Source organism: Ursus maritimus, unplaced genomic scaffold (genome assembly GCF_017311325.1).
Source record: "Ursus maritimus isolate PB19 unplaced genomic scaffold, ASM1731132v1 scaffold_45, whole genome shotgun sequence".
Classification (NCBI taxonomy): domain Eukaryota; kingdom Metazoa; phylum Chordata; class Mammalia; order Carnivora; family Ursidae; genus Ursus; species Ursus maritimus.
In genome coordinates, this window is record NW_024426608.1 from 148,910 (window position 1) to 172,905 (window position 23,996).

At 40.8% G+C, this 23,996-nt stretch overlaps 1 gene segment (V, D, J or C); it reads left to right on the forward strand.

Moving 5' to 3' along the window:
- Positions 1-20,347: 20,347 nt before the first annotated feature.
- Positions 20,348-23,262, forward strand: LOC103681517. The segment is given in 2 exon segments: positions 20,348-20,372; positions 22,907-23,262. Coding segments are annotated over 2 exon segments (381 nt in total).
- The last annotated feature ends 734 nt before the right edge of the window (positions 23,263-23,996 follow it).

Below are 23,996 nucleotides of genomic sequence, written 5' to 3' on the forward strand. Positions count from 1 at the left end.
AATGTCCTTGGTATTTTGATCGGGATAGCATTGAAAGTGTAGATTGCTCTGGGTAGCATGGACATTTTAAATATGTTAATTCTTCCGATCCATGAGCATGGAATATCTTTCCATCTTTTTATGTCTTCCTCAATGTCTTTCAAGAGTGATTTATAGTTTCTAGAATATAGGTCCTTTACGTCTCTGGTTAAGTTAATTCCAAGGTAACTTATGGTTTTTGGTTCTATTGTAAATGGGATGGATTCCCTAATTTCTCTTTCTTTGGTCTCGTTATTCGTGTATAGAAATGCAACTGATTTCTGAGCATTGATTTTGTATCCCGCCACGTTACTGAATTGCTCTATAACTTCTAATAGTTTGGGAGTGGCTTCTTTTGGGTTTTCCATATAGAGTATCATGTCATCTGCAAAGAGAGACATTTTGACTTCTTCTTTGCCAATTTGAATACCTTTGATCCCTTTTTGTCGTCTGATTGCTGTTGCAAGGACTTCTAGTACTATGTTGAATAATAGTGGCGAGAGTGGGCATCCTTGTCGAGTTCCTGATCTTAAGGGAAAGGCTTCCAGCTTTTCCCCATTGAGAATAATATTTGCAGTAGGCTTTTCATAGATGGCTTTTATGAGATTGAGAAATGTACCTTCTATTCCTACACTCTGAAGGGTTTTAATCAGGAAAGGATGCTGTATTTTGTCAAATGCTTTTTCGGCATCGATTGAGAGGATCATATGGTTCCTGAGTCTTTTCTTGTTGATATGATGTATCACGCTGATTGATTTGCGAATATTGAACCACGCTTGCATCCCAGGTATGAATCCCACTTGATCGTGATGGATAATCCTTTTAATGTACTGTTGGATTCTATTAGCAAGTATCTTGTTGAGGATTTTGGCGTCCATATTCATTAGGGAAATCGGTCTGTAATTCTCCTTTTTGATGGGGTCTTTGCCTGGTTTGGGGATCAAGGTAATATTGGCCTCATAGAATGAGTTTGGTAGCTTTCCTTCTGTTTCTATTTTTTGAAATAGCTTTAGGAGAATAGGTATTATTTCTTCTTTGAATGTTTGGTAGAATTCCCCAGGAAAACCGTCCGGGCCTGGAGTTTTGTTATTTGGAAGGTTGTTTATCACTGACTCAATTTCTTCATAATTAATTGGCCTGTTTAAGGAATCAATTTCTTCCGGTTTCAATCTTGGTAGTTTATAGGTTTCCAGGAAGGATTCCATCTCTTCCAGATTGCTTAGTTTATTGGCATATAGCTGTTGATAAAAATTTCTAATAATCCTTCCAATTTCAATGGTGTTCGTCGTGACCTCTCCTTTTTCATTCATAATTTTAATAATCTGGGTCCTTTCTCTTTTCTTTTGGATAAGTCTTGCCAGTGGTCTGTCAATTTTATTGATTCTCTCAAAGAACCAGCTTCTAGTCCTGTTGATCTGCTCTACTGTACTTCTGGTTTCTGCTTGATTGATTTCAGCTCTAATTTTGGTCAACTGCTTCCTCGTGAGTGTATTAGGCCTGTCCCTCTGTTGCTGTTCCAGCTTCTTGAGGTGAGAATATAAAAACTGCATTTTAGATTTTTCTATTCTTTTGAGTGAGGCTTGGATGGCTATGTATTTCCCCCTTAGGACTGCCTTTGCAGTATCCCATAGGTTTTGGACTGTTGTATTTTCATTCTCATTGGTCTCCATAAATTGTTTAATTTGATTTTTGATTTCCTGGTTTATCGAGTCATTCCTGAGCAGGATGGTTCTTAGTCTCCAAGTGTTTGAGTTTCTTCCAAATTTTTCCTTGTGGTTGAGTTCCAATTTCAGAGCGTTGTGGTCTGAGAATATGCAGCGGATAATTTCAATCTTTTGGTATCGGTTGAGACCTGTTTTGTGTCCCAGAACATGGTCTATTCTTGAGAATGTTCCATGGGCATTAGAATAGAATGAGTATTCTTTGGTTCTGGGGTGTAGTGTTCTATATATATCTATGAGGTCCAACTCGTCGAGTATGGCATTCAAAGCCCTTGATTCTTTGCTTAGTCTTTGCCAGGGTGTTCTGTCTATTTCTGATAGTGGAGTGTTGAGGTCCCCTACTATTAATGTATTTTTATCTATATGTCTCTTTATTCTGGTTAAGAGTTGGCTTGTGTATCTTGCTGCTCCCCTGTTGGGGGCATATATATATAATTGTCATATCCACTTGTTGAATACTTCCTTAAGAATAATATAGTGCCTTCTGCATCTCTAACTATAGTCTGTAGTTTAAAATCCAATTTATCTGATATGAGAATTGCTACCCCAGCTTTCTTTTGAGGTCCATTTGCGTGAAAGATGGTACTCCATCCCCTTACTCTAAGTCTGAATGCATCTTTGGGTTCGAAATGAGTCTCTTGTAGACAGCAAATGGATGGGTCATGTCTTTTTATCCAATCTGCAACCCTGTGGCGGCGTTTTATGGGAGCGTTTAAACCATTTACTTTGTCACTAAGAACTGAGAGATAGAATTTTAATGATGCCAATGTTGCCAGTAAAGTCTTTGTTTGTATCGGTTGTGACTTTCTGTTCGGTATCGCTCTTGGGGCCTTTTTACCTTTATAGAACCCCCCTTAATATCTCCTGTAGGGCTGGTTTTGTGGTTACAAAATTGGTTAATGACTGGCGATTCTAAAATGTCTTTATTTCTCCATCAATTCTGAATGACAACCTTGCTGGATAAAGGATCCTTGGCTGCATGTTTTTCTCTGAAAGAGCTTTAAAAATGCCCCCCCAACCCTTTCTCTCATTCCAGGTCTGTGTAGACAGGTCTGACGTAATTCTGATGCTTTTGCCTTGGTACGTGAGAAATTTCTTTGCCCTGGCCGCTTTCAATACTGTATCCTTGCATCTAATATTTGCAAAATGCACTATGACGTGACGTGGCGTTGGTTTGTCGTGGTTGAGCTTGGGAGGGGTCCTCTCTGCCTCTTGGACACAAATGCTTTTTTCCCTCGCTAGATATGGGAAGTTTTCAGCTACAATTTGTTCAAATATCTCTTCTAGACCTCTGTTTTTCTCCACCCCCTCGGGGATGCCGATGATTCTGACATTGGATCGTTTCATTGAGTCAGTAATCTCCCGTAACCAACATTCGTGGGCGTGGATTTTTTTAAGACCAGCTTCTATTTTCGTTTTTTCCTCTATTAACCCATCCCCCAATTCACTAATATGATCCTCTGCTTCGGTGACCCTGGCCGTCAGAGCCTCTAGTTTTGCCTACATTTGGCTCATAGAATTTTAAATTTCTGTCAGATTCGCTCTCATTCTGTCCTTAGGGTTCTATATTCTCAGTAACCTTTTTGTTAATACTTTTTTCAATTCTACTCATCATTTTGACCATTGTTACTCTGAATTCCATTTCTGATCATTTGGTTACAATCATATCCATTATTTCTGTGGCACAGGCCATAGAGTCACTGTCTTTTCTTTGCTGGGGCGGGGGGGGGGGGGCTTCTCCTTCTTGTCATTCTGATGAGGAGAGTTTGCGGGTTTGTCCAGAGCCCAAATTATTGACTGGGTCCCAGGCCGTGCCCCTGTTTTATAGGGATCTTGGGGATGTGGGCTTCTTCTTTAAAGATTTTATTTATTTATTTATCTGAGAAAGAGAGACAGACAGTCAGCAAGAAAGAGAACAGAAACAGGGGAGTGGGAGAGGAAGAAGCAGGCTCCCAGCGGAGGAGCCCGATGAGGGACTCGTTTCTGCAACGCGGGGATCACGCCGTAAGCCGAAGACAGGCTCTCAATGACTGCGCCACCCAGGCGCCCTGGTTGTGGGCTTCTTGATTTTTCAGCCTGCCTTCTGTGTTCCGGGGGAGGGGCCTGCCGTGCCAATACCCAGGCAACCCTGTTTGGGTAGAGTCTCCGTGTCCCCTGCGAGGGGGGATGGGGATGGGCAGGCTGTGAGCCGGTCTTTCCAGGCTTTTGTTCTTTGGCAGCTTTCCCTGGCGGTTTGCTGTGCCTCTTCTGAGTCAGAGCAGCAGCAGCTGAATCCCAGCCTCTGTCTCAGAACAGAGGGATTGCGGCCTGTTCTCCACTGATGATCTGGCCACTTTAACTCTGCTTCTGTTGGTGCTGCTCAACCGTGCAGTGTCCAGGGATGTGCGCCCCACACCCGGCGTCCCAGCCCTCACTTCCAGGGCCGGCGAGTCTCTGTCCTTTGTGTTTCCAACGCCGACCACCAGCCACCAGCCACCAGCTGCCAGCCACCCCCCTGTGCTCCCGGATCTCTGGGTCTCAGTCTATGCCCGGTGAGCACACCGGGATTCCGGAGTTCCGTGAGAAGCCTTGTGGTGCGCACTCCCGGTTCAGGGTCTCAGTCTGCTGTTTCATGGGTGCCAACCGCGAGTCCGCCCGCTCCCCCGTGCAGGTGGCTACCGCTTTCTGGTGCCCAAATGCGGCGGCTCCCTCTCCCTTCCGTTTATCTCCTGATATCTGTGCACGGTTTCACAGCTCCCCGCTTCGTACCTCAATACTCAGTACTGGAGATGTTCATTTGTAGAGATCCAGATGTATCTTCCTGCGTCTCAGGCTGATTCCGTCGTTGTTTAGGCTGTTCTGGTACCTATCCAGCTCGACTCAGGGGACTGGCTGAAAAGGGGTCCCCTACTCCTCCGCCATCTTAACTCCTCCCGATATTATAAATATCTTTAACAAATATATCATCAAGTGAATTATAATGAAAGAAAATTAACTTTTGTCACCTCATTGATAGATGATATTGATCAATGAATAAGTGAATTAATTATTTTCATCAAATATGACTGTTATTAACATAGTTCTGCTTTCATTTTAGGTTTGGAGTACGAGTCAAAATTTACATCTATGCTGAATTTTACTAAAACTATAACCTCATTTGTGGCAGTTAGTTTCATGTAACATCCAGTTTCTACTAAAGGACATTCTGGAAGGTATTCTGACAAGGAGTGGAGCATTACTTGTTTTCATCTGACCGCTAATAATCAAATTCCAGCCAGTCTGCAAACTTTGGTCAAAAGTAAGTGTCACTTAATTGTCTAATAAATTATTTTCTATGGTGTTTCTTCCCCTTATAGTTGTTTTTTTTCCTCACTATGAACTTTTCCCGCTTTTCAGTTTTTCCTTATCTTAGTAGTCAAGTTAGTGTTATAGGAAGGGTGTATTTCTTAACTGCAACCCAAAAGACTAAAAATAAGACTGACAGTGGAATTCTTAATAGAAATTTTTTTAAAAAATGGCAATTATAATTTTAAACAAAGTAATTTAAAATATATAATTCTATGCCCACTGAAAATATCCTTCAAAGTAAAGGTGAAATAAAGACATGTCCACAAAATTATAGTGAAGAGAATTCACTAGTAGTAGATAGATACTAAAAGGAAGTCTTCAAGAAGAAGGAAAATACTCCTAGAAATAAATACAGAAAAGAGTAAAAGTGCTAAAAAAACTAAAGAATGGAAAAACATGTTATTTCAGCAGTATCCAAAAGAAGTCTTATGTAGTTATGCCAATGTCAAATAGGGAATATTTTAAGGCAAGAAGTATCACTAGAAATAAAAAGAGACCAAAAAAATAAATAAATAGGAGAAAAACATTTCACAATGAAAAAGGTCAATCTACCAAGAAGATTTAATAATTCTAAAATTGTGTGCATCCAACAATATAAGTTCCAAATATATACAGAACAAAGTGGCAAAAGTAAAAGGTGGAGTGGAAAAATCCACAATAAAGAAGATTTTAACACACATTTCTCGTAACTAAGTCCAAGCAGGAAAAAAATTCAATAAGCACATAGAAGATCTGTAGAAGTTATTAAGATATTTACCTAATTGATATATATGAAGTGCTGCAGAACAAAATAGATGAATGCACAGATTCTCTTGACATTCACATGAACATTTATCAAAGTGTATTGTAAAAAAATTTATATAGGCTGGAGTAAAAAGAAAATCTCAACAAATGTTCAAGTACTAGATAATTCAAAGTCCTTTGATCACAATGTAGTTAAACTGGAATTCAGTCTAAAAGATGACTAGAATATGTCCTTATATTTGAAAATAAAGCTATATATTACTAAATAATCCACAGACAATATTTTGAACTGAATTACAATTTTTTAAAGATCTAGTATTGCCTGCAGAGGCAGGCAAAATTGTTTAGACAGAAGGTATTACATTAAATGTATATATACAAAAAAAGAAAGGCTAAAAATGATTATTCTAAAGGAGTTAGATATCAAACTAATTCTAAGAAAATGGAAGAAAACATAAAGAGCAGAAATTAAAATTTCAAATCTATAGAACACTAAATAGTCAATAAAAGTATTAAACAGCCAAAAGTTGATTTCTCTATAAATTATAGACTAATAGATTTGATACACTCCTAATAAGATCTACTAAGAGGGGCATCTGTGTGGCTCGGTCAGTTAAGCGTCCTACTCTTAATCTGGGCTCAGGTCATGACCTCAAGCTTGTGAGATCAAGCTCCGTGACAGGTCTGTGCTCAGCGTGGAGTCCGCTTGAGATTCTCTGTCTCCCTCTTCCTATGCCCCTCCCCCACCCTTAAAACTATAATCTCTGTGACTATACAGATAAAGGAAGAAATGTTTTCTCTAAAGAAAACTTCGTTCAAGCTAAAAGATATCACAGACCAGCTACAAAACAACAAAACAAAACAAAACAAAACAAAACAAAACAAAACAAAACAAAACAACCAAAACCGAAAATAGTTTAAATTATGTTCTGTTTCAAGAAAACAAAGTAAGAGATTCATCTAGCATTCAGCAGTTAGAGATTAGGAATATAATAATAAAACTATTTATGGAAATCTGTCTGTATCAAAAACTGATTTTCAACCTTTACAATTTCATGGCAGTCTCATAAATAGCTACTGTATTTTCAACCATCCTTGCAGATGCGAGAACGCTCGATGCCTATCAAAAAGGAATGGTGAGGCAGAACAGATGAATGAAGTAGGGATGTGGAGAGTGGCCTCCAGGAAATAGCTTGAGCTAAGCTTCCATCTCTGTGTCTAGAGATAAATGTTTACAGGGCTTTACAGAAGATGTGTCCCTCTCCAGAACTTTATCCTGATAATCCTGATTTCTTACTTTGTGGGGATTATTATTTTTCTAAATCTTGGTAACAAAATGTGACAGAGGCATTGTAATGGAAAGCATGCTTGAGGCTACGACCTGCTAAGAGTGTACCATTAGTATTTGTTGGCTGATTTACAATACTAGTCATCTTATGTTGGAGTCAACAAAACAGTGAGAACATAAGATAAGAGTCTCAGGTCATTCTCTAGGGATTTGACAACTTCATGTATGGTTTTTTTTCTGTCTATAATTCCTATTTTTCACTTTTTAATGATTCTGAAAATTAAGAATATATGGTTATCAAAATATCTGACTATCAAATACTGTGCTTTTTTTCCTGAAAAGCTTTTAATAAAAAGATAGTATTCCTTACGATTGATATTATTTTAGGACCCAGTAAATACTGCATTTCAAATAAAGGCCGTTGTTCATTATTTTTGTTAAACTTAACACATATTTAGTGAGTACATAAAAAATGACAGTCATTGTTCTAAATATTTGTGTACAGTGTAGAAAAACACAGAATCATTCAGCAATGATTTGACTTATTACTTTTTCCATGTTCAACTCCTAGCCCCTTTTCTGGCAGTCGGTGGGTTACAGGCTGGCCCACATGGACACATGAGAATATGAAATGCTGTAGTAAGATGCTTAGAAGATTGTTACCCTCCCACCTACAGAAACGCCCTGCGATTCTGTGTTAAAGAACGTCCATATAGGTAGAGTCTTAAGAACAAAATAGACCTGAGAGGACAGGATTGCTGTTCAGAATTCCAAGGGCACCTGAAGACTGACATGTGCCTCATGAAGTCAGGGATGAATCACATGGCTGACTTGGGGGAGGACTCTGACCAACACGCACACACTTCAGTGCCCGTCCCCCAGGGGGCATAGCTTCCTACCACAATCACATTTCCTGTGTGAAATGTGGGCTTGCACTCATCATTTCTCTGTCACTCCAAAGCTTCTTCATGGTAAGAAAGAAGAACATTATTTAGGTGACATTGCAGAGTTGAAGTGTTCTCCAGGCTTCGTGACTGTGGTACTCTTAATGCTTGGTGAGTAAAATGCCTCTTAAAACTTGGATTCTTTCTTCCATTGTGTCTGCAAAATCTTTAACTATAATTTTATCCAAGAGCTTTATGCCCAAGGTGACACAGGTCTCTTTTCTCTTTCCTCAGGACAAACCCATGGATACTCAGTGGCCCAGACTGAAGGCCGAGTGACCCTCTTAGAAGAGGCTTCTTTGACTATGAACTGTACTTATTCAACAATAGGGTCCCCCACTCTTTTCTGATATGTCCAGAATCCTGGTGAAGGTCCACAGCTCCTCCTGAAAGCCTCGAGGGACCAGGAGAAGAAAAGCAACAACGGTTTTGAAGTCACCTTGGACAGCAAATCCAAATCCTTCCACCTGGAGAAGGCTCAGTGCAAGCATCAGATTCAGCTATGTATTACTGTGCCATGAGTGACACAGTGACTGGGACTGCAGGGGGAGCTGAGCGCAAACTCTGAGCAGAACAGGGACCTGGATGCTGAGTGTCTTTGACTGAGCCACTCTGGTTCCAGCTCAGTCTGTGGTTGTTTGTACCCCAGTGTCTGCTTGATACAAAATCATAGAGACATCGAGAGTATAGGAACCAGAAGTAACATCCTGAACCCCAGCTGTTCCTTAGTGACACTGAGTACACTTTGATGCCAAGAGTCCCTCAGCCAGGGTGTAAGTAATTTCAAGGTAAAACCACGTAACAATGAAAGGGTCTCTTGCTCATCCTTGCAGTGAACGTCCAGCCCCACAAGTTGTTCAGGGCACCCTGGTGGGTGTTGCTGTGTCTGTGACACTTTTAGAGACACACGGTATGTCTGAGAAGGTGGTGATGTCCAGTGTCTTCCTGATAGAGTGTGGCAGGAGAGGTGATGGGAGAGCTTCAGCCCCAAGCCATATTTCAGTAGAGAAAGAAGGGAAGAAGAAAGGAGGAAGAACACATGTACCCGAGCAAGGAAAAGAGAGTCTGGGGACCTCTGCCCTGGTTTCTTTTCTAGTAAATCAGGTGGCAGACACAGTCTGATATTCAACATGAAGGGGTGGGGCAGAAACAGAATGGAGGAAGTGGGTCATGTCCTGACCAGTTAAATAGATCACTTGACTTTCTGACAGTAAGAACTCAAGTGAGATTTTTTTTCAGTGGCCAGGAAATACGGTGAGAGAAAATGCTCTTGCACTAATGTTTCCTAACAATATAGATAGATAGGTGACACTGGGATGGAAATCCTATAGATTTCTCTAACTCCTGTTTTGCAGCCTCTCACAGAGAGCCACAAATCATGGGATTGGGAGAATATATGGGAGTCAGTGAAGTTGTACAAAAAATAATAGAAAAACAATGTCTGTATCGCACTGCCAAAATTTGCCAAAATTATTGCAATCTCTTTACTGCTTTAAATACTTTTTAAGGACTTAATTTCTTTCTAGAGTGAGAGTATGAGCCAGTGAGAGTGTGGGTAGATGGGGAGCAACAGAGGGAAAGGGAGAGAGAATCTGCTGCAGACTCCTCGCTGAGCACAGAGCCTGACATGGCGCTGGATCTCAAGCCACTCAGGTGCTTTGTGATCTTCTTTAATTATTATCCCCTTATCAGTCGGTTTTATGAATGAGCTGTCATCAGAATATTAGTACATTTCTTTCTATATTGGTTATATATTCTTCATTTAAATTGATTTTTTATTTAATTGGTTAAAGATAAATTTTTTCAAAGTTCTATAAATTTAAATGCATGTCAAAATGCACTCTAAATAATTCAAAAGGGTGTATAATAAGCATTTTTCTCAGATAGTTGGGTAAATGTGGTAAACTGGGGGGACCTGGCTGGCTCTTTCAGTAGAGCTGCAAGCCTGGATCTCAGAGTTGTAAGTTTGAGCATGATGTCATGTGTTGAGATTACTTAAAAATAAAATCTCTAAAACAAAAAAAACCCTTTGTAGATTAATAATACACATTTATCTCTTGATTTCTCTAAAACTCTATTAAAAAAGATGGTGAAGACATCCGAAAGAGCAGAAGGCTGCAAACAGAAGGAGGAAGAGGAAAGAAGCTATCAGCAGACAGTGACACCAACCAATTTTAGAAAATGAGCTGTACATGGAGAGGGGCAAACTTGTATAAAAGACTAGACAAGGAGAAACCCAGGGCTGGTGTGGAAGCACCTTGGTGTGTGCTGTGCCCTCGGGAAAGGGTCAGAGAAAACAGCACCACATACTTTTGGATAATTGAGGAAGATGGTGCTGCCCACATTGGTGCCTGCGCCTCTGTGTGTGTGTGTGTATGTGTGTGTGTGTGTGTGTGTGTATGTGTGCGTGTATGTGTGTTCCTTTGTGTGCATGTGTGAGTGTGTTGAGGGTTTTGATGTGGAAGGAAGTAAAATAAGGGGACTAAGAAAGAAAATTTCTAAGACACAGAACAGCCATGCATCCACGGCTCTTTATAAGAAGAAATGATCACTTTTAAACCCAGGAGAAAATTGGATGTTGGTCTTTGAGGAATTGAGAAGAGCACATAAAAAATTCCCCCACATCTTGTATATTACTAAGCTTTTTGATTTTTGCTCACCAGTTCAACTTTCCTTTACTTAAAGAAGTGTTTCAGTTCCTCCCTCTTAACTCCTGACAACCACTGATCTTTTACTGTCTCCATAGTTTTGCCTTTTCCAGAATGTCCTATAGTGGGTATCAAACAGAACGCAGACTTTTCAGATGGGCTCCTTTTACTTACAAATATGCATGTAAGTTTCCTCCACGTCTCTCCATGGCTTGATAGCTCATTTCTCTTTAGCACTGAAAAAGATTCCCTTAATCAGGCTGTACCATCGTTTACTTACCCTTTCTTCTACTGAGGACCTTGTGGTTGCTTTCATGGTTCGGCAATCATGGATAAAGTTGCCATAAACATTTTTGTTCAAATTTTTGTGTAGGCAGAAGTACACAGCCATTTGGGTAAACACTAAAGATTGTCATTGCTAGATCATACAGTAGGAATTTGTTTAGTTGTGTAAGAAACTATGCTTGTGTTCCAATGTGGCAGAACCACTGGGCATTCCCGTCAGCCTTGTGGAGTTTTCTTGTTGCTGGTCATCCTTGCTGGTGTTAAAATAAAGAAGAAAGAGACCAGACCTGAAAATTCCCTGGCCAGACAAAACCAGTTTAGTTCTAGAAATAAAGCTTAATTTAGTTTATTTGGCCAGACTACCTTGACCTGTATCATTTTTTGCTGTGCCTCTGAAAATCATTAGTGAAATTTGAACTGTTTCTGAAGTTTGGTGTGAGGTACCCACTGACCAATTTCTGATATCATTTACAGCATTTCTGATATTATAGCCAATCACCGTGAAGAATAGACACTGGCTGCCTCACTCTTAGCTGCTTTCTAACGATATACCCCTGAGCTTCATTCCATGTTTTGGTTTGAGTGCTCCCAGTTTATGAGCTGTCTTTTCAGTGTGTGCACATGACACTTTCACTAATTACTACGTTAGTGACATTTGTTGGTTTTACTTGGGCTATTTCTAAGGTTTTTGAAACCCGCATTTGTGATGTTAGTGTTGTGGCGTTTTATTCATTTTTTTTAAATTTCATTTGTATCATGTAAAGAACAGTTACCATGAGATAGAGCCTCTTAAAATTTGTGTACAATGCATGATCATTGGTTATGGGTACAGTGCTGCACAGCAACTCTCTTGTTTTTGCCTTGCTGGATTAGTAACTCCCCATTACCCCGTCCCCAGAGCCCATGGCAACCTCTTCTGTGATTCACTCTTTGAATCTATGTATTTGACTATTTTAGATACCACATTAGAGTGGAATCTCGCATTGTTCGTCTTACTGTGGCTGGCTTCTTTCAGTTAGCATAATGCCCTCAAGATTCACCCATGTGCTTGCATATTGTAGGATATCCTTTTTTTTTTTTCTTTCTAAGGCTGAATAGTAATCCATTCATGTACATACCACATTTTCTTTATCCATTCATCTGTTATTGGACATTCAAGTTGTGTCTGCATCTTGGCTATCATGAACAGCGCTGCAATGAGCATAGGAGTGCTTAGTATCTCTTCAAGATCCTGATTTCAATTCTTTTTGATGTGTACTCAGCAGTGGGATTACTGGATCATATGGTAGTTCTGTTTTAAACTTTTTGAAGATCCTCTCTACTGTTTTCCGTGGTTACAGCATTGTGCATTCCCACCAACAGTGTGCAAGTGTTGCAGTCTCTTCACATCCTTGACAACACCTGCATTTTGTGTTTTTGATAATAGCCATCAATTTTTAAAAATGTATAACATATGGATGATACCAGAAGTTATTGTAAAAGTAGTGGCAAGTACATTGAGAGAGTCATCATTTAAGAGGAACTAGGAGGCGCTGGGTGCCTCAGTCAGTTAAGCATCTGTCTTCCACTTGGGTGGTGAACCCAGGGTCCTGGGATCCAGTCCCACATTGGGCTCCCTGCTCGGTGGGGGGTCTACTTCTCCCTCTGCCCCTCCCCCTTGCTCATGATCTTTCTCAAGCTCTCTTTCTCTCTCTCAAATGAATAAATAAGTCTTTTTTTCTTAAAGGAACTAGAAAATGATACCTGTTTAAAGCATGTGCTTTTATCTGCCACTGTTAAGTTGTGGTTAATACCAACATATTCAAAACAGAAATCCTTAATAGGATGGTCCATTTTCCCATAACTGCATGACTGTGTGAGGTTGTATTTCATGGGGCTTTGACTGGCATTTTCCTGATAATCAGTGACATTGAGTGTTTGCTCACATACTTGTTGGCTATTTGAATGCCTTCTTAAGGAACTGTCTATTCTAGTCCTTGGACTAGAATATTGGCTTATTCGGTTTTTAATCGGCTTATTAGTTTTGTTTTAAAAATTATTATGGTAGGAGTTCCTTACACAGTTTGCATATTAACCCCTTATCATATAAGTGGTTTGCAAATATTCTCTCTCATTCCACAGGATGACTTTTGATGCTGTTGATTTTTCCCCTTGCTGTGCTGAGTATTTAGTTTGATTTGTTTTTTTAACCTCTTTTTTTTTTTTAATTAGATCTTCCTTTTGTAGGCTTTAGCTTAGTTTGCTAGCTAGATGTTCTCTTAGACACCTTTTGACTGCCTCTTTGGCTGAACTGACACTCCTTTGGGATCTCTCTGGCGGTTGTGGTGGGTGTCACGGGTGAGGAGGGGCTTTAGACTTTGTACCCTGGGCCTCAGGAAAATCCCATCCCATCTGCTCACCTTTCTTTGTTGTCTCCTTTTAGGATTATGTCTTCAGCAATATGGAGAAATAGTTTTAAATTTTGATTCAATTCAATCATTTCCTTTTATCTGTGTTTTGATTACTGATATATTTGGACTCATTTCTAGTATTTTGGAATATACTTCTTTCTTTTCTCTTCTGTTGCACTGATAGAATTTTCTCTTTTTCATTGCTGACTTGGAAAAAGTAAAGTGTCTTTCTGTTTTAATGACAATATTCTTAAATTGTGTGTGTGTGTGTGTGTGTGTGTGTGGTGGAAGTGTGTACATTTTTTTCTATGTCTAATTTTATTCTGTAATATTTTTTTCTTGTGTATACCACTGCTTCTCCTTGGATGTGCTTTTTCTTTTGCTGATTTACTATATTTAGAAAACCTCAGTGACTGGTTGGAGCAAACTGTACATTATCTGTATTAACAGGACCATATTTCAGAAAGAGTTTTTGAAATGAGCTGATAAACTATAGTTGCAATGCACATTAAGAAAAAAATAAAAAATGAAAACCTTCCAACCCAATATTCAGAACATGAATTATATTCATCCTTCTTCAGGCCCTTTGTCCCTGACTTTCCTCCACATGGAGTAATTTTCATCTGCTAGCCCCATGGCTATTCCTTCAGTTCTTCCTAGTCTCTGTTCCTAGCAAAACATGTGCTCATGTGAGGAATGCTTAATAAGGTTTACTGTAGTGCAGTACTTCCTGGATTAAATAAAACACCTTAGCTTTTAATCAATAGAGGAAAGGATGTATAAATGGACGCATATCCACAGCATGGAATGTAATGGAACAAAGAATGTGTATGGGTTAATATAGGAAGATCTACAAGATTTACTATTGAGTTTATAAAGGAAGTTACAGAAAGGTATACCCAAATGTGTATTTGTATTATAATAAAGGCTAAATAAAATACTGTGTATTTCCTGTTGATTCAAATCTAGTAAAATATCTGGAAACATCAACTCCAAATTGTCAAGATGAACAAAGAAATAAGGTAGTAAGTGACGAAAGGATCAGAATTGGGAGTGACAGACAAAAGGGATTTTACTCTACAGGTAATGTTTTATTACTTTAATAATTCATGTATTCACAAATTTCTCCTATTGTTAAAGGTAATAAAAAGTCATAAAAGTCATCGTAGAGGTTTATCCATACTCTCCTGTATTCTTGCCACCAAAAACAGGAAAGGAGAGAATGATTATCTTCTTCGTATGATTTTGTTCATCGACCTAAACCGTACGTATTATCCCTTCTCTGGGGTCACATAGATTTAGTTTTCACTCCTCTTGGGGTCCTACTCTTTCACTCTATTATAATTATGTATATTTTTGCCTTCCCCTGTAGACTGTAAACTAGTATGTTTTTGACTTTTATATATTTTATTTGTTTGTTTTTTACATTTTATTTCCAGTTAGTTAATGTACAGTGTTATAGTAGTTTCAGGTGTACAATAGAGTGGTTCAGCCCTTCCACAGAACAGCTGGGGCTCATCAGGACAAGGACAGTCCTTCATCCCCTCACCAATGAACACATCCCCCAGCCCTCTCCCTCTTAACCATCAGTTTTTTCTGTTTAGTTAGGAGTCTGTTTCTTGATTTATCTCTGTCTATCATATACTTTTCCCTTTCCTTGTGTGGCTTGTTTCTTAAATTCCACATTTGTAAAATCATAGGGTATTTGTCTTTCTCTGGCTGACTTATTTCCCTCAGCATTATACTCTCAGGCTCCAACCATGTCATTAAATGGCAAGATTTCATTCATTTTTTAAAGATTTCACTCTTTGTTTATGGGTAAATAATATTCCATTACACTTTTATATATTCTGAACATCTAGTAAATTATTCCATTGAAACGAAAAGCTCAAGAATTATTTATGGATTTCTTTTGAACTAAAGTAAATAAACAGCACATGGTGAGATTTGCCAAATTATTTTCTGATATCGATTTCCTCGCAATTCCATTTTGAAAATAGAATTTGGCTCGCTTCTAATCCTCATTCAATCTAAGCAGGTATCTTCTTTTCTGACCATCTGTATTTCTTTCATCGGGAAGATTGGAATAAATGGGGCTGGGGATTGTTTCTGCTGAGTTGCTTGATCTGAACGAAGTATCTTTGCTGACCTTTTCAGTCCTCTAGGGGGCACTCTAGGCTTTACAAGAAACAAAGACTTCCTGATGGTCCAGGGTTGAACTTTAGTTAAAGAAGGAACAGAACTCATGTGAGGCAGTCCAATTACAGATAGCAAAGGTAGGGGGAGAGGGGAGACAGGGTTTGTGTAAAGTTCATCTCAGGTTTTGAGTTCTGCCATTGCATAACAACTTCAGACATCTGGAGGCCATGTCTCTAGAAATCCACTATGCAGATAATTCTTCACCGGTACCAAGGTAGGAATATTTCTGGGCATTGTGACCATGGAAACTCGACAGAAAACATCCCGTTACCTGCTGTCAATTGTTATGAATAAAATTGCCCAAACTTACTGGCCTTGAAATTATTTCAATACCCCAGATATCTTGCCTTTTCATACATCTCTGCTGAATGTGGAGGGAACAAGAATGAAAAGAAGAAGAGGGGAAAAAATAAGGAACAAAAATAGAAGGAAAGGGAGAGGACAATATTGACTGTGACCAGCAACGTGTGGCCTGGCCAGCCTCAGCTGTGGGTGAGCATGGTGTCCACTAGTTAGTCACACAGGAGAGATGGGCAGGTGGAAATGAAATCAGAGAGGACATTATGCAGACATTCTATTTTTCACCAACCAAGTTCTCATTGGAATCATTTTCTATGCAGTTGGTGACTGTCTATCTTGGTTTCTAGAACTCTCTTGATTTCAAGAAACTGTATTTACTTCTGCAATCCTGAATACATGCTATCAGATAGTTTTCCTTTATCAGTATTTTTACATTTGAGTTCTCACATTGTCTGTCAAACCATGCAATTTGAGAAATGGACTCACTCTTCTCTAAGATTCCTCAAGGACCTGGGTAACCTCCCTTTAGACACTGAGTCTTCCATTCACCTTTCCTCACACACCCACAAATTTGCTACATTAAGTGTTTTAAGGGAGAAAAAAACCCTTATATCTTCCTATATTGGAACTATTGCCCCTACCTCCTGCACTGTTGACAAGCACAATTTTGGAGAGATTGCTATGAGTGTCACTGGACCACTGTGGGTGGAGTCTCGAGTTCCATGAGTGGCAGGGCTGAGGAGTGACTGGTGCTCAGCGGCTCTGTTGGAATGATTGACAGTAAGACACAGTTTCTCTGGACCCAGGACTCTACTCTCTGCGCAGGAGGGGTGTCGGTAACTCGGCAACTAGACAAGGAATCATGAGCAGACACTGGGGAGCTCTGCTGGGGCTCCTGTGGGTCCAGGTTTGCTGTGAGTGGGGGTGTCCAGACGGAGGCTGGGGAGCGGTCCGCAGCCCGCAGTGGTGGGGGGAGCTGACACTGAGCTCCAAGAGGGTCCTACAGCCCAGGGGTGTGTCTCGGGACATTTTACAAGTTTGGAAACTGCATCAGTGACTCCCAGTGACATGACTTGTGTTTGTTCTTCTCTTTCCATGCAGGGGTGAGAGGGCTGGAGGTGGAGCAGAGTCCTTCAGCCCTGAGCCCCCAGTAGGGAGCCGGTGCTGCTCTGAAGTGCAATTTTTCCCAAGCTGTGCACAGTGTGCAGTGGTTCCCACAGAACCCCAGGGGTGGCGGCCTCACCCAGCTGATTTCCGTGGCTTCGGGCACGAAGCAGAGCGGAAGGCTCGACTGCACACTGAACTCGAGGGAATGGTCCAGCACCTTCCACATCGCGGCCTCCCAGCTGGAAGACGCAGCCTCCTACCTGTGCGCCGCGGAGACACAGTGCTGCCTGCTGATCCGGGGCCTGCACGCCAACTGCAGCTGCGCCTGTGCCCCGGCCCCTCCCTGGGGCATCTGCACCCACAGCAGCCATGGCACATTTTCGGATTTTCAGATCTATGTTACAACACCTTTTCCCTCCAAAATGAGACCCATCAGGGCTGTCATTTCACTTTCTTTTGTTGCCCTTTTTCTTCCCAGAGAGCCCTGCCTGTAAAAATCTCTACCATGGACATTTTGGAGCAAATGATAGAGATGACCCTATCTACTGCCCTGGGAAAGCAGACCTCCTGGCAGCTAGCATATAAATTATATGTAAATTACTCAAATGGAAAAGACTCAAAAAAAAATAGATGATCATCAAGAAAAGAAAGAGATGACTAAATTTTTTAGTTACCTATAGATGGTTCTACTATCAAAGGATAGTAATGAGAATATGTGTAATGTTTTTTCCAGTCTGTATTCATCTTTTTCCTCTTGGAAATACAAATAAAACAAAATAATTTTAGGGGTACCTGGGTGGCTCAGTCATTAAGCTTCTGTCTTCGGCTCAGATCATGGTCTCAGCATCCTGGGATCGAGCCCGGCATCGGGCTCCTGGCTCCGCTGGGAGCCTTCTTCTTCCTCTCCCACCCCCCCTGCTTGTGTTCCCTCTCTTGCTGGCTGTCTCTCTCTGTCAAATAAATAAAAAAATAATAATTTTATTGAGGGTCAGGCACTCTACTTATTCAATTACATATACTTTTTATTTCAGCAAGGTAATACCTGTAAATAAGTACTTTTATTTCATGCAAGAATAAGTCAGGATTTTAGAGCGTAAGTGCCTTAGATGAGCTCATATTATTCCAAAGTTAGTGAATCTAAGGGGACATGAGAGCTTATCCCCTGAGGACCTGAGGAAGAAGACACTTTAGAATGACAAAATCTTAAGGATTTCTATTGCTCAGTTTGTACAATACGTACATATCACTGCCAGAAGTGTCCATTTAAGTCATTTCTAAATAGCACCTTGTGGGGAAGAGCTCATGGAAATTTTCACTCTGTTCCATGAAAATCCATTGCCCTTCCTTGCATTTTGAGTGAATCTATGACTCATGATTATGTAACATCATTCCTAGTTTGGGAAAGGGAGCAGAGAGCTTCCAGGATTACCCTAAATGATCCCCATCTCTGTTGTATCCAGAAGCAAAGACTTCTGACCCCAAACCCAAAGTTGAAACTTGCATGTGTAAAGATTCCAGCACACAGGGAATCCCAGCCTGCTCTGGTTGTTATGTTGACAAAAGGGCATTGACAGGAAAGACTGGGTCCCTGAAAATTCAGATGGAGATAAAGGGCAGACTCCCAAAGCTGGGAGCAGCCAGCTTCTTGAACAGGGGACCTGGGCAGTTACACAGCCCCCCGCTCTCCCAAGGAATCCTGCCCTTGATTTAATGTTGGGCCCTCGCTGTCTTGAAATTCATAGTAATTTAATCTTTGTCCTTGTCCTTTCTAAGTGAGTCCATGAGTGGGAGAAGCAAGTGTCTGAGCAGCGAGAAATATGGGGCAGCAGGACACAGGCAAGAGCGCACGCAGGCTCGGGGTCTGGGTCATGGCAGCTGGCATGTGCGCTGAGCAGCGGGCAGGGCCACCTGGGGTCTGTGCCTGCTTTGGACTAGCTGGGGCTTCGACGTCAGCAAAGGGTGTAGTAAATATTTTTGGGAAATTACCACAAAAGGAAAGTGTTTCCGTGGATGTTTCAATAAAGCTGTTTGGCAGTTTCTTATACAACTAAACACAGTCTTACACAGTCTTACAGTCCAATCCAGCAGTGGCTTCCTGAGTATTTACCCAAAGGGGTTGAAAACTTATGTCCACACACAGATTTGTACACAGGTGTTTTATGGCAGTTTGTTCATAATTGCCAAACTTGAAAGTTCGCAGCATGTCCTTCAATAAGTGAATAAATAAATAAATGGTGGTCCATCCAAGATGGAATATGATTTGGTGCAAAAAAGAGATGAGCCATGAAGTGATGAAGGCATAAGGGGACTTTATATGCATTCTACTAAGAGAAAAAAGACCACCTGGAAAGGCTACATATAGTATGATTCCAATTCTATGACTTTCTGGAAGAAGCAAAACTATAGAAGGAGTGAAAGACTGTGGTTGCCAAGGGTTGAGTGGAGCAGCAGGGATGAAGAGCACACGGTCAGTGTAGTGAGCCCACATCTCCGACACGACAATGGTGGACACATACTTACATTTGTTCACACCCACAGAATGTACAATAGCAGGAGTGAACCCCAGGTAAACTGTGGGCTTTGGGCGCTATGATGTGGCAGTGTAGGCTAGTCCATGGTGGAAGGTGTCCGGGAGAGTTGACCGCGGAAGAGGCGATACCCGTGCGGGGGCAGCGGTGCACTGGGACCTCAGGACACCTGCCTCATTATCTTGGAACCTGGTTGAAATGTTTGAAAATAAGAAAGTCTTTAAAAAATTAAATTGAGAGACATGAAACTAATATGCATGAAGACTTAAAGCATTTTCAAGAAATGGTCCCCAAGTAACATTACCTAGTGACACCTTTTCCCTGCTTTTTGAATAAAGATCTTACATTTTCATTTTGAAATAATCTCAAAACTTGTATAGGTATCCCTGGCTGAAAATTTTGAACCTCCAAAACCAAAGTCTTATGGAGAAATCTAGAATCCAGTAAGCAATTAGGCTGTTTTAGAAAGTGCTTCCCACTTTTCATATTGGTAAGCTCACCCACCTCCCCTCGGTTGTCTCAACTGCGGAGATTCTTTCTTTTTTTCATACAATACATAAATAATATGTAAAAGATATCTAGAAGAAATACAACTGCAGAAGAACATCCTGTTTACCCATGGCTCAGCAATGGAGGCCCCTGGTCTCACTGCCTATGAAGGGCTTTCCACTCAGTGAATAAAGTTCCATTTTTTTCCATGTTATTTTGGATTTAGTTCTCCTTGGCACATTACTGATCTCATGGAAGAAATGAAAACCCAAACAGGACCTCATCCTGAGGATTGTGTGTCTATGCTGAAGAGGGTCAGGATCAACCTCAGACCCACTATACCCCATGTGGTTGTGAAAATGGTCTTGGGGTTCCATGATGCAGGTAATTTCATCCCACTCTGACACCAGTCCACACTGCACACAAACAGTTCTCAATATATATTTGCTTTATAGTATCAAAGGAATTTAGAGCTGGATTAGCCCTTAGAAATTCTTGAGTCCAACTTCATTTTACAAAAGAGACTGTAACCAAGATGACAGTATGGAACAATTAGGTAGTAAATGAGCTGTGTGAGAAAGAAAGTGGGTTTCCTACTTCCTTTAAAACATTCTTTCCCCTGCCTCTGTGCTGTGGGACCATCCTGCTGAGTAAAGAGAAAGTGTTTAACGCAAGCCCAGCCATTTAGATCTTGGCAGTTTGGGTCTGATAAAGCCGTGGTCCAATCAGTTTCAATGCCTGAATGGAGAGGTCCACTTTGTGTAAACGTCTGAGACCTTCGGCAGGAAGGGAGACTCAGGCTGAGCCACTGTTACTCTACCAGCAAACTCATGCATCACTCACTGTTTCTGTAGGACAAAGCCAGAGGTGGTGGTGCCGTGTGAACACCGACATGCGTTTCTAAGGACTTTCCCCAAAATAGCAAATACATTTCTTATCCCAGGTGGACATCCCTTGAAGTCACAATGACTATAATGACTATATTTGACACATTGTCAGCAAAATGATCATTGGAATGAAGACTCATGTAGCTGGAAGTCCATGATGATGGTAGATGAAGGTTTTCTAGGCCAACACTTTAACAAAAAGTAAAGCAATATTCTATGAAATCATCATGGAGCTGGGAATTTTGTTCCAAGAATGGCTGTTTTTCTGCAATAGTTAACTCATGGAAGAGAGTCATTCATATGAATGGCCATATTCAGACCATTACATTCATTGTCAGTGTCACACCTCAGAAGTGCAAATATTGTCTTATCGGTCTCTGAGAAGAGGGAAATTTGCCCAGAGAAGAGTTTGAGAATTCTTATTTTATGGGAAACTGGTGAGAGAATGGAAGATGCTCTGAATCAAGAAGTTTTCCAAACATAAAAACAATTTCATATATGTGCATATATTCATATATGTGCAGCTATCTTCACCATAGCTGCCTTTAAATCTTTCAGGGTTGGAGAGGTGGAAGGAAGATGAGTTTATTCTTTGTCATTTCAGAGGATTCATGAGTAGGAATCACAGGAAAGGGACTTCTGCTTTTAGAAATGAGGTAGTCTTCATTCCCAGAGACGTTTTCTCCTGGTCAGTTCTTTAGGACCAGTTTCCTGTTGGTACCATTCCTGGAGCACATGCAATATTTATGCTTCCCCAGATTTATTCTCACAGAGGTCATCAGAAATTTCCAGAAATTAGGGGCGCCTGGGTGGCACAGCGGTTGGGCGTCTGCCTTCAGCTCAGGGCGTGATCTCGGCGTTATGGGATCGAGCCCCACATCTACTCTGTCTTTCAGTACTTTCCAGAATATAAAACACATAGCATTCAAAAAGATTTCTTAAATCATGTCAGATTTCTTTATGTAAGTTAGTCCAGTCTTGGGTCTAAGTGTTTCTTATAGTTGAAATATTAAGAACTGATGGAAGTTATCCCCCTGCTCCCTTGTCGTTTAGATTTGGTCCTTTACTTTCTGTTTTAGTCATCTTAAGTAAGGGAATATTCCACATTTTGACTGTTGGTATTGTCAATCCTCTGAAAAAAAGCAAGGTCATGGGCAGGACTAGCTAGGAGGAACAGAGCCTCAGATCAGAGGCATTTGAAATATCATGTGATCTTCTCTCTCTTACTCTAAGCTTGGGTTACACGTTCCTTTTACAAAGAGTTTTCTCCATGAAAAATGAGAATGATAGATTTGGCAGAAAGGGAAGTTTCTCTAACTTCTTTTTTAAGAGAATGAATCATGATTCCTTCCTGATTTCAAACATGTACACCAGGCCTATCATGGAATAAACAGCAATAACATCTATATCTTTTCAACTTACTATCAGTGACTCAGTGGTGCGCAGAGGTATAAATCTTGACCTCCACATTCTCACTGTGCACTCCATCCCTGATCTAACATATAATTTGCTTGACTGATTGCCGCCTTGCTGCAGGTGAGCCCCTCAGAGGCACAGGCGAGGAGAAGCGCATTTCCCCGGTGAGATCAGTAGCGCTGTGACCACAGACGGAAGTGCACCTGAACCGATGCAGAACACGTGGAGGGCTCGTTTTCGTGCATCTGGTGCACTAGACTGTGGCGGGAGCAGGGCCTTTTTCTCATTGGCTGGTGGACCATGTGGGAAAGTACTCTGTTAGAGGAAGGGGACGGCCTGACAAGAGCAGGAGCTGAGCTGGCTGGAGGCTGTAGTTCTGAAGCTGGTCTAATGGGGAGGAGCCATGAGGACATCCAGGGGAGCTTTAATCGTGTTTTCGTGGCTGCAGCTGAGCTGTGAGTTGACAAGTATGGGACACGGAGGATATTAGTGCACAGTCTTCAGAAGTCAACACCGGCTTTACTCAGGTTTCCCCCGTTAGTGTAGAAAAGAGCATTCAGAAGTGTAAAAACCTGGAATCTCTTCTCCTTTCTCTGACCTTTTCTTTCTGCACAGGGTTCAGCCGAGGAGAGACGGTGGAGCAGCGGCCTTCTACTCTGAGTGTGCGGCAGGGATGCAGCTCTGTCATCAACTGCAGCTATTCAGACAGTGCCTCAGTCTACTTCCCTTGGTATAAGCAAGAGCTTGGAAAAGGTCCCCAGCTCCGAATAGACATTCGTTCAAGCATGGCCACAAAAGACCAAAGGCTCAGTGTCTTACTGAACAGGACAGCCAGACATCTGTCCCTGCACATCACAGACACGCAGCCTGAAGACTCAGCTGTGTACTTCTGCGTGGCAAGCACACACTGCTCCCCAGACACCTGCTGCCTGCACTCAAACCTGCCACCGGGGCAGCCCCCTGGCCTTTGACACAGACCTTCCAGTATAGCGTTTGTGCTGTTGTTTGTCTGTAGGTGGAAGCTAACGTGTTAGATGTTAAAAGCATATAATAAGACTATTAGGATGGAGGTGACCCAGACAGGGTTAGAACATTTTGTTGAATGACTGTTTTTTGATGGATTCTTGAATGGAATTAGTAATGTTTTATTTTGAAATGCAGGTTTTAAGATGACTTTACATTTGCTCTTCAGAGTCTTCTGCTGTAAATAACCAGTAATACAGTCCTTATTATGAGTGGGCACTTAATACTAGTTTCAAAGATAGCATTTATAATTTTTCTGATTCTAAAACATCACATGCCAAATATAGAAGTATGGAAAGTATAAACATGAAAGTGATAATTCTGTAAACAGATAATATTGATAATATTCCTTTTAGTCTCTACAAATATTTATTAGAATTACATTCATGATTTTTTCACTTTATGGATTTTGATTTGAGCATTTCCTACTTCATCAAATCTTTCCCTCAAAGATCTGGGGGTTTTCTTAATTATTTTTTTTAAGTTTTCATTTAGCTTGTGATTCAAAATAGCTCTGTGAGGTATTTTCATTAATTATGGTTTCATATTAATTTTGTTCCTCTGTATTTGGGGCAAAGTTGACTGCTGAAACTTTCTATGTGCTTTGATCACTTTCTTGTTCAGAAATTGTAAACAGGTTTTCCTTTAGAGCCCAGGAATGGTATGTACTATTTGTGCGTTT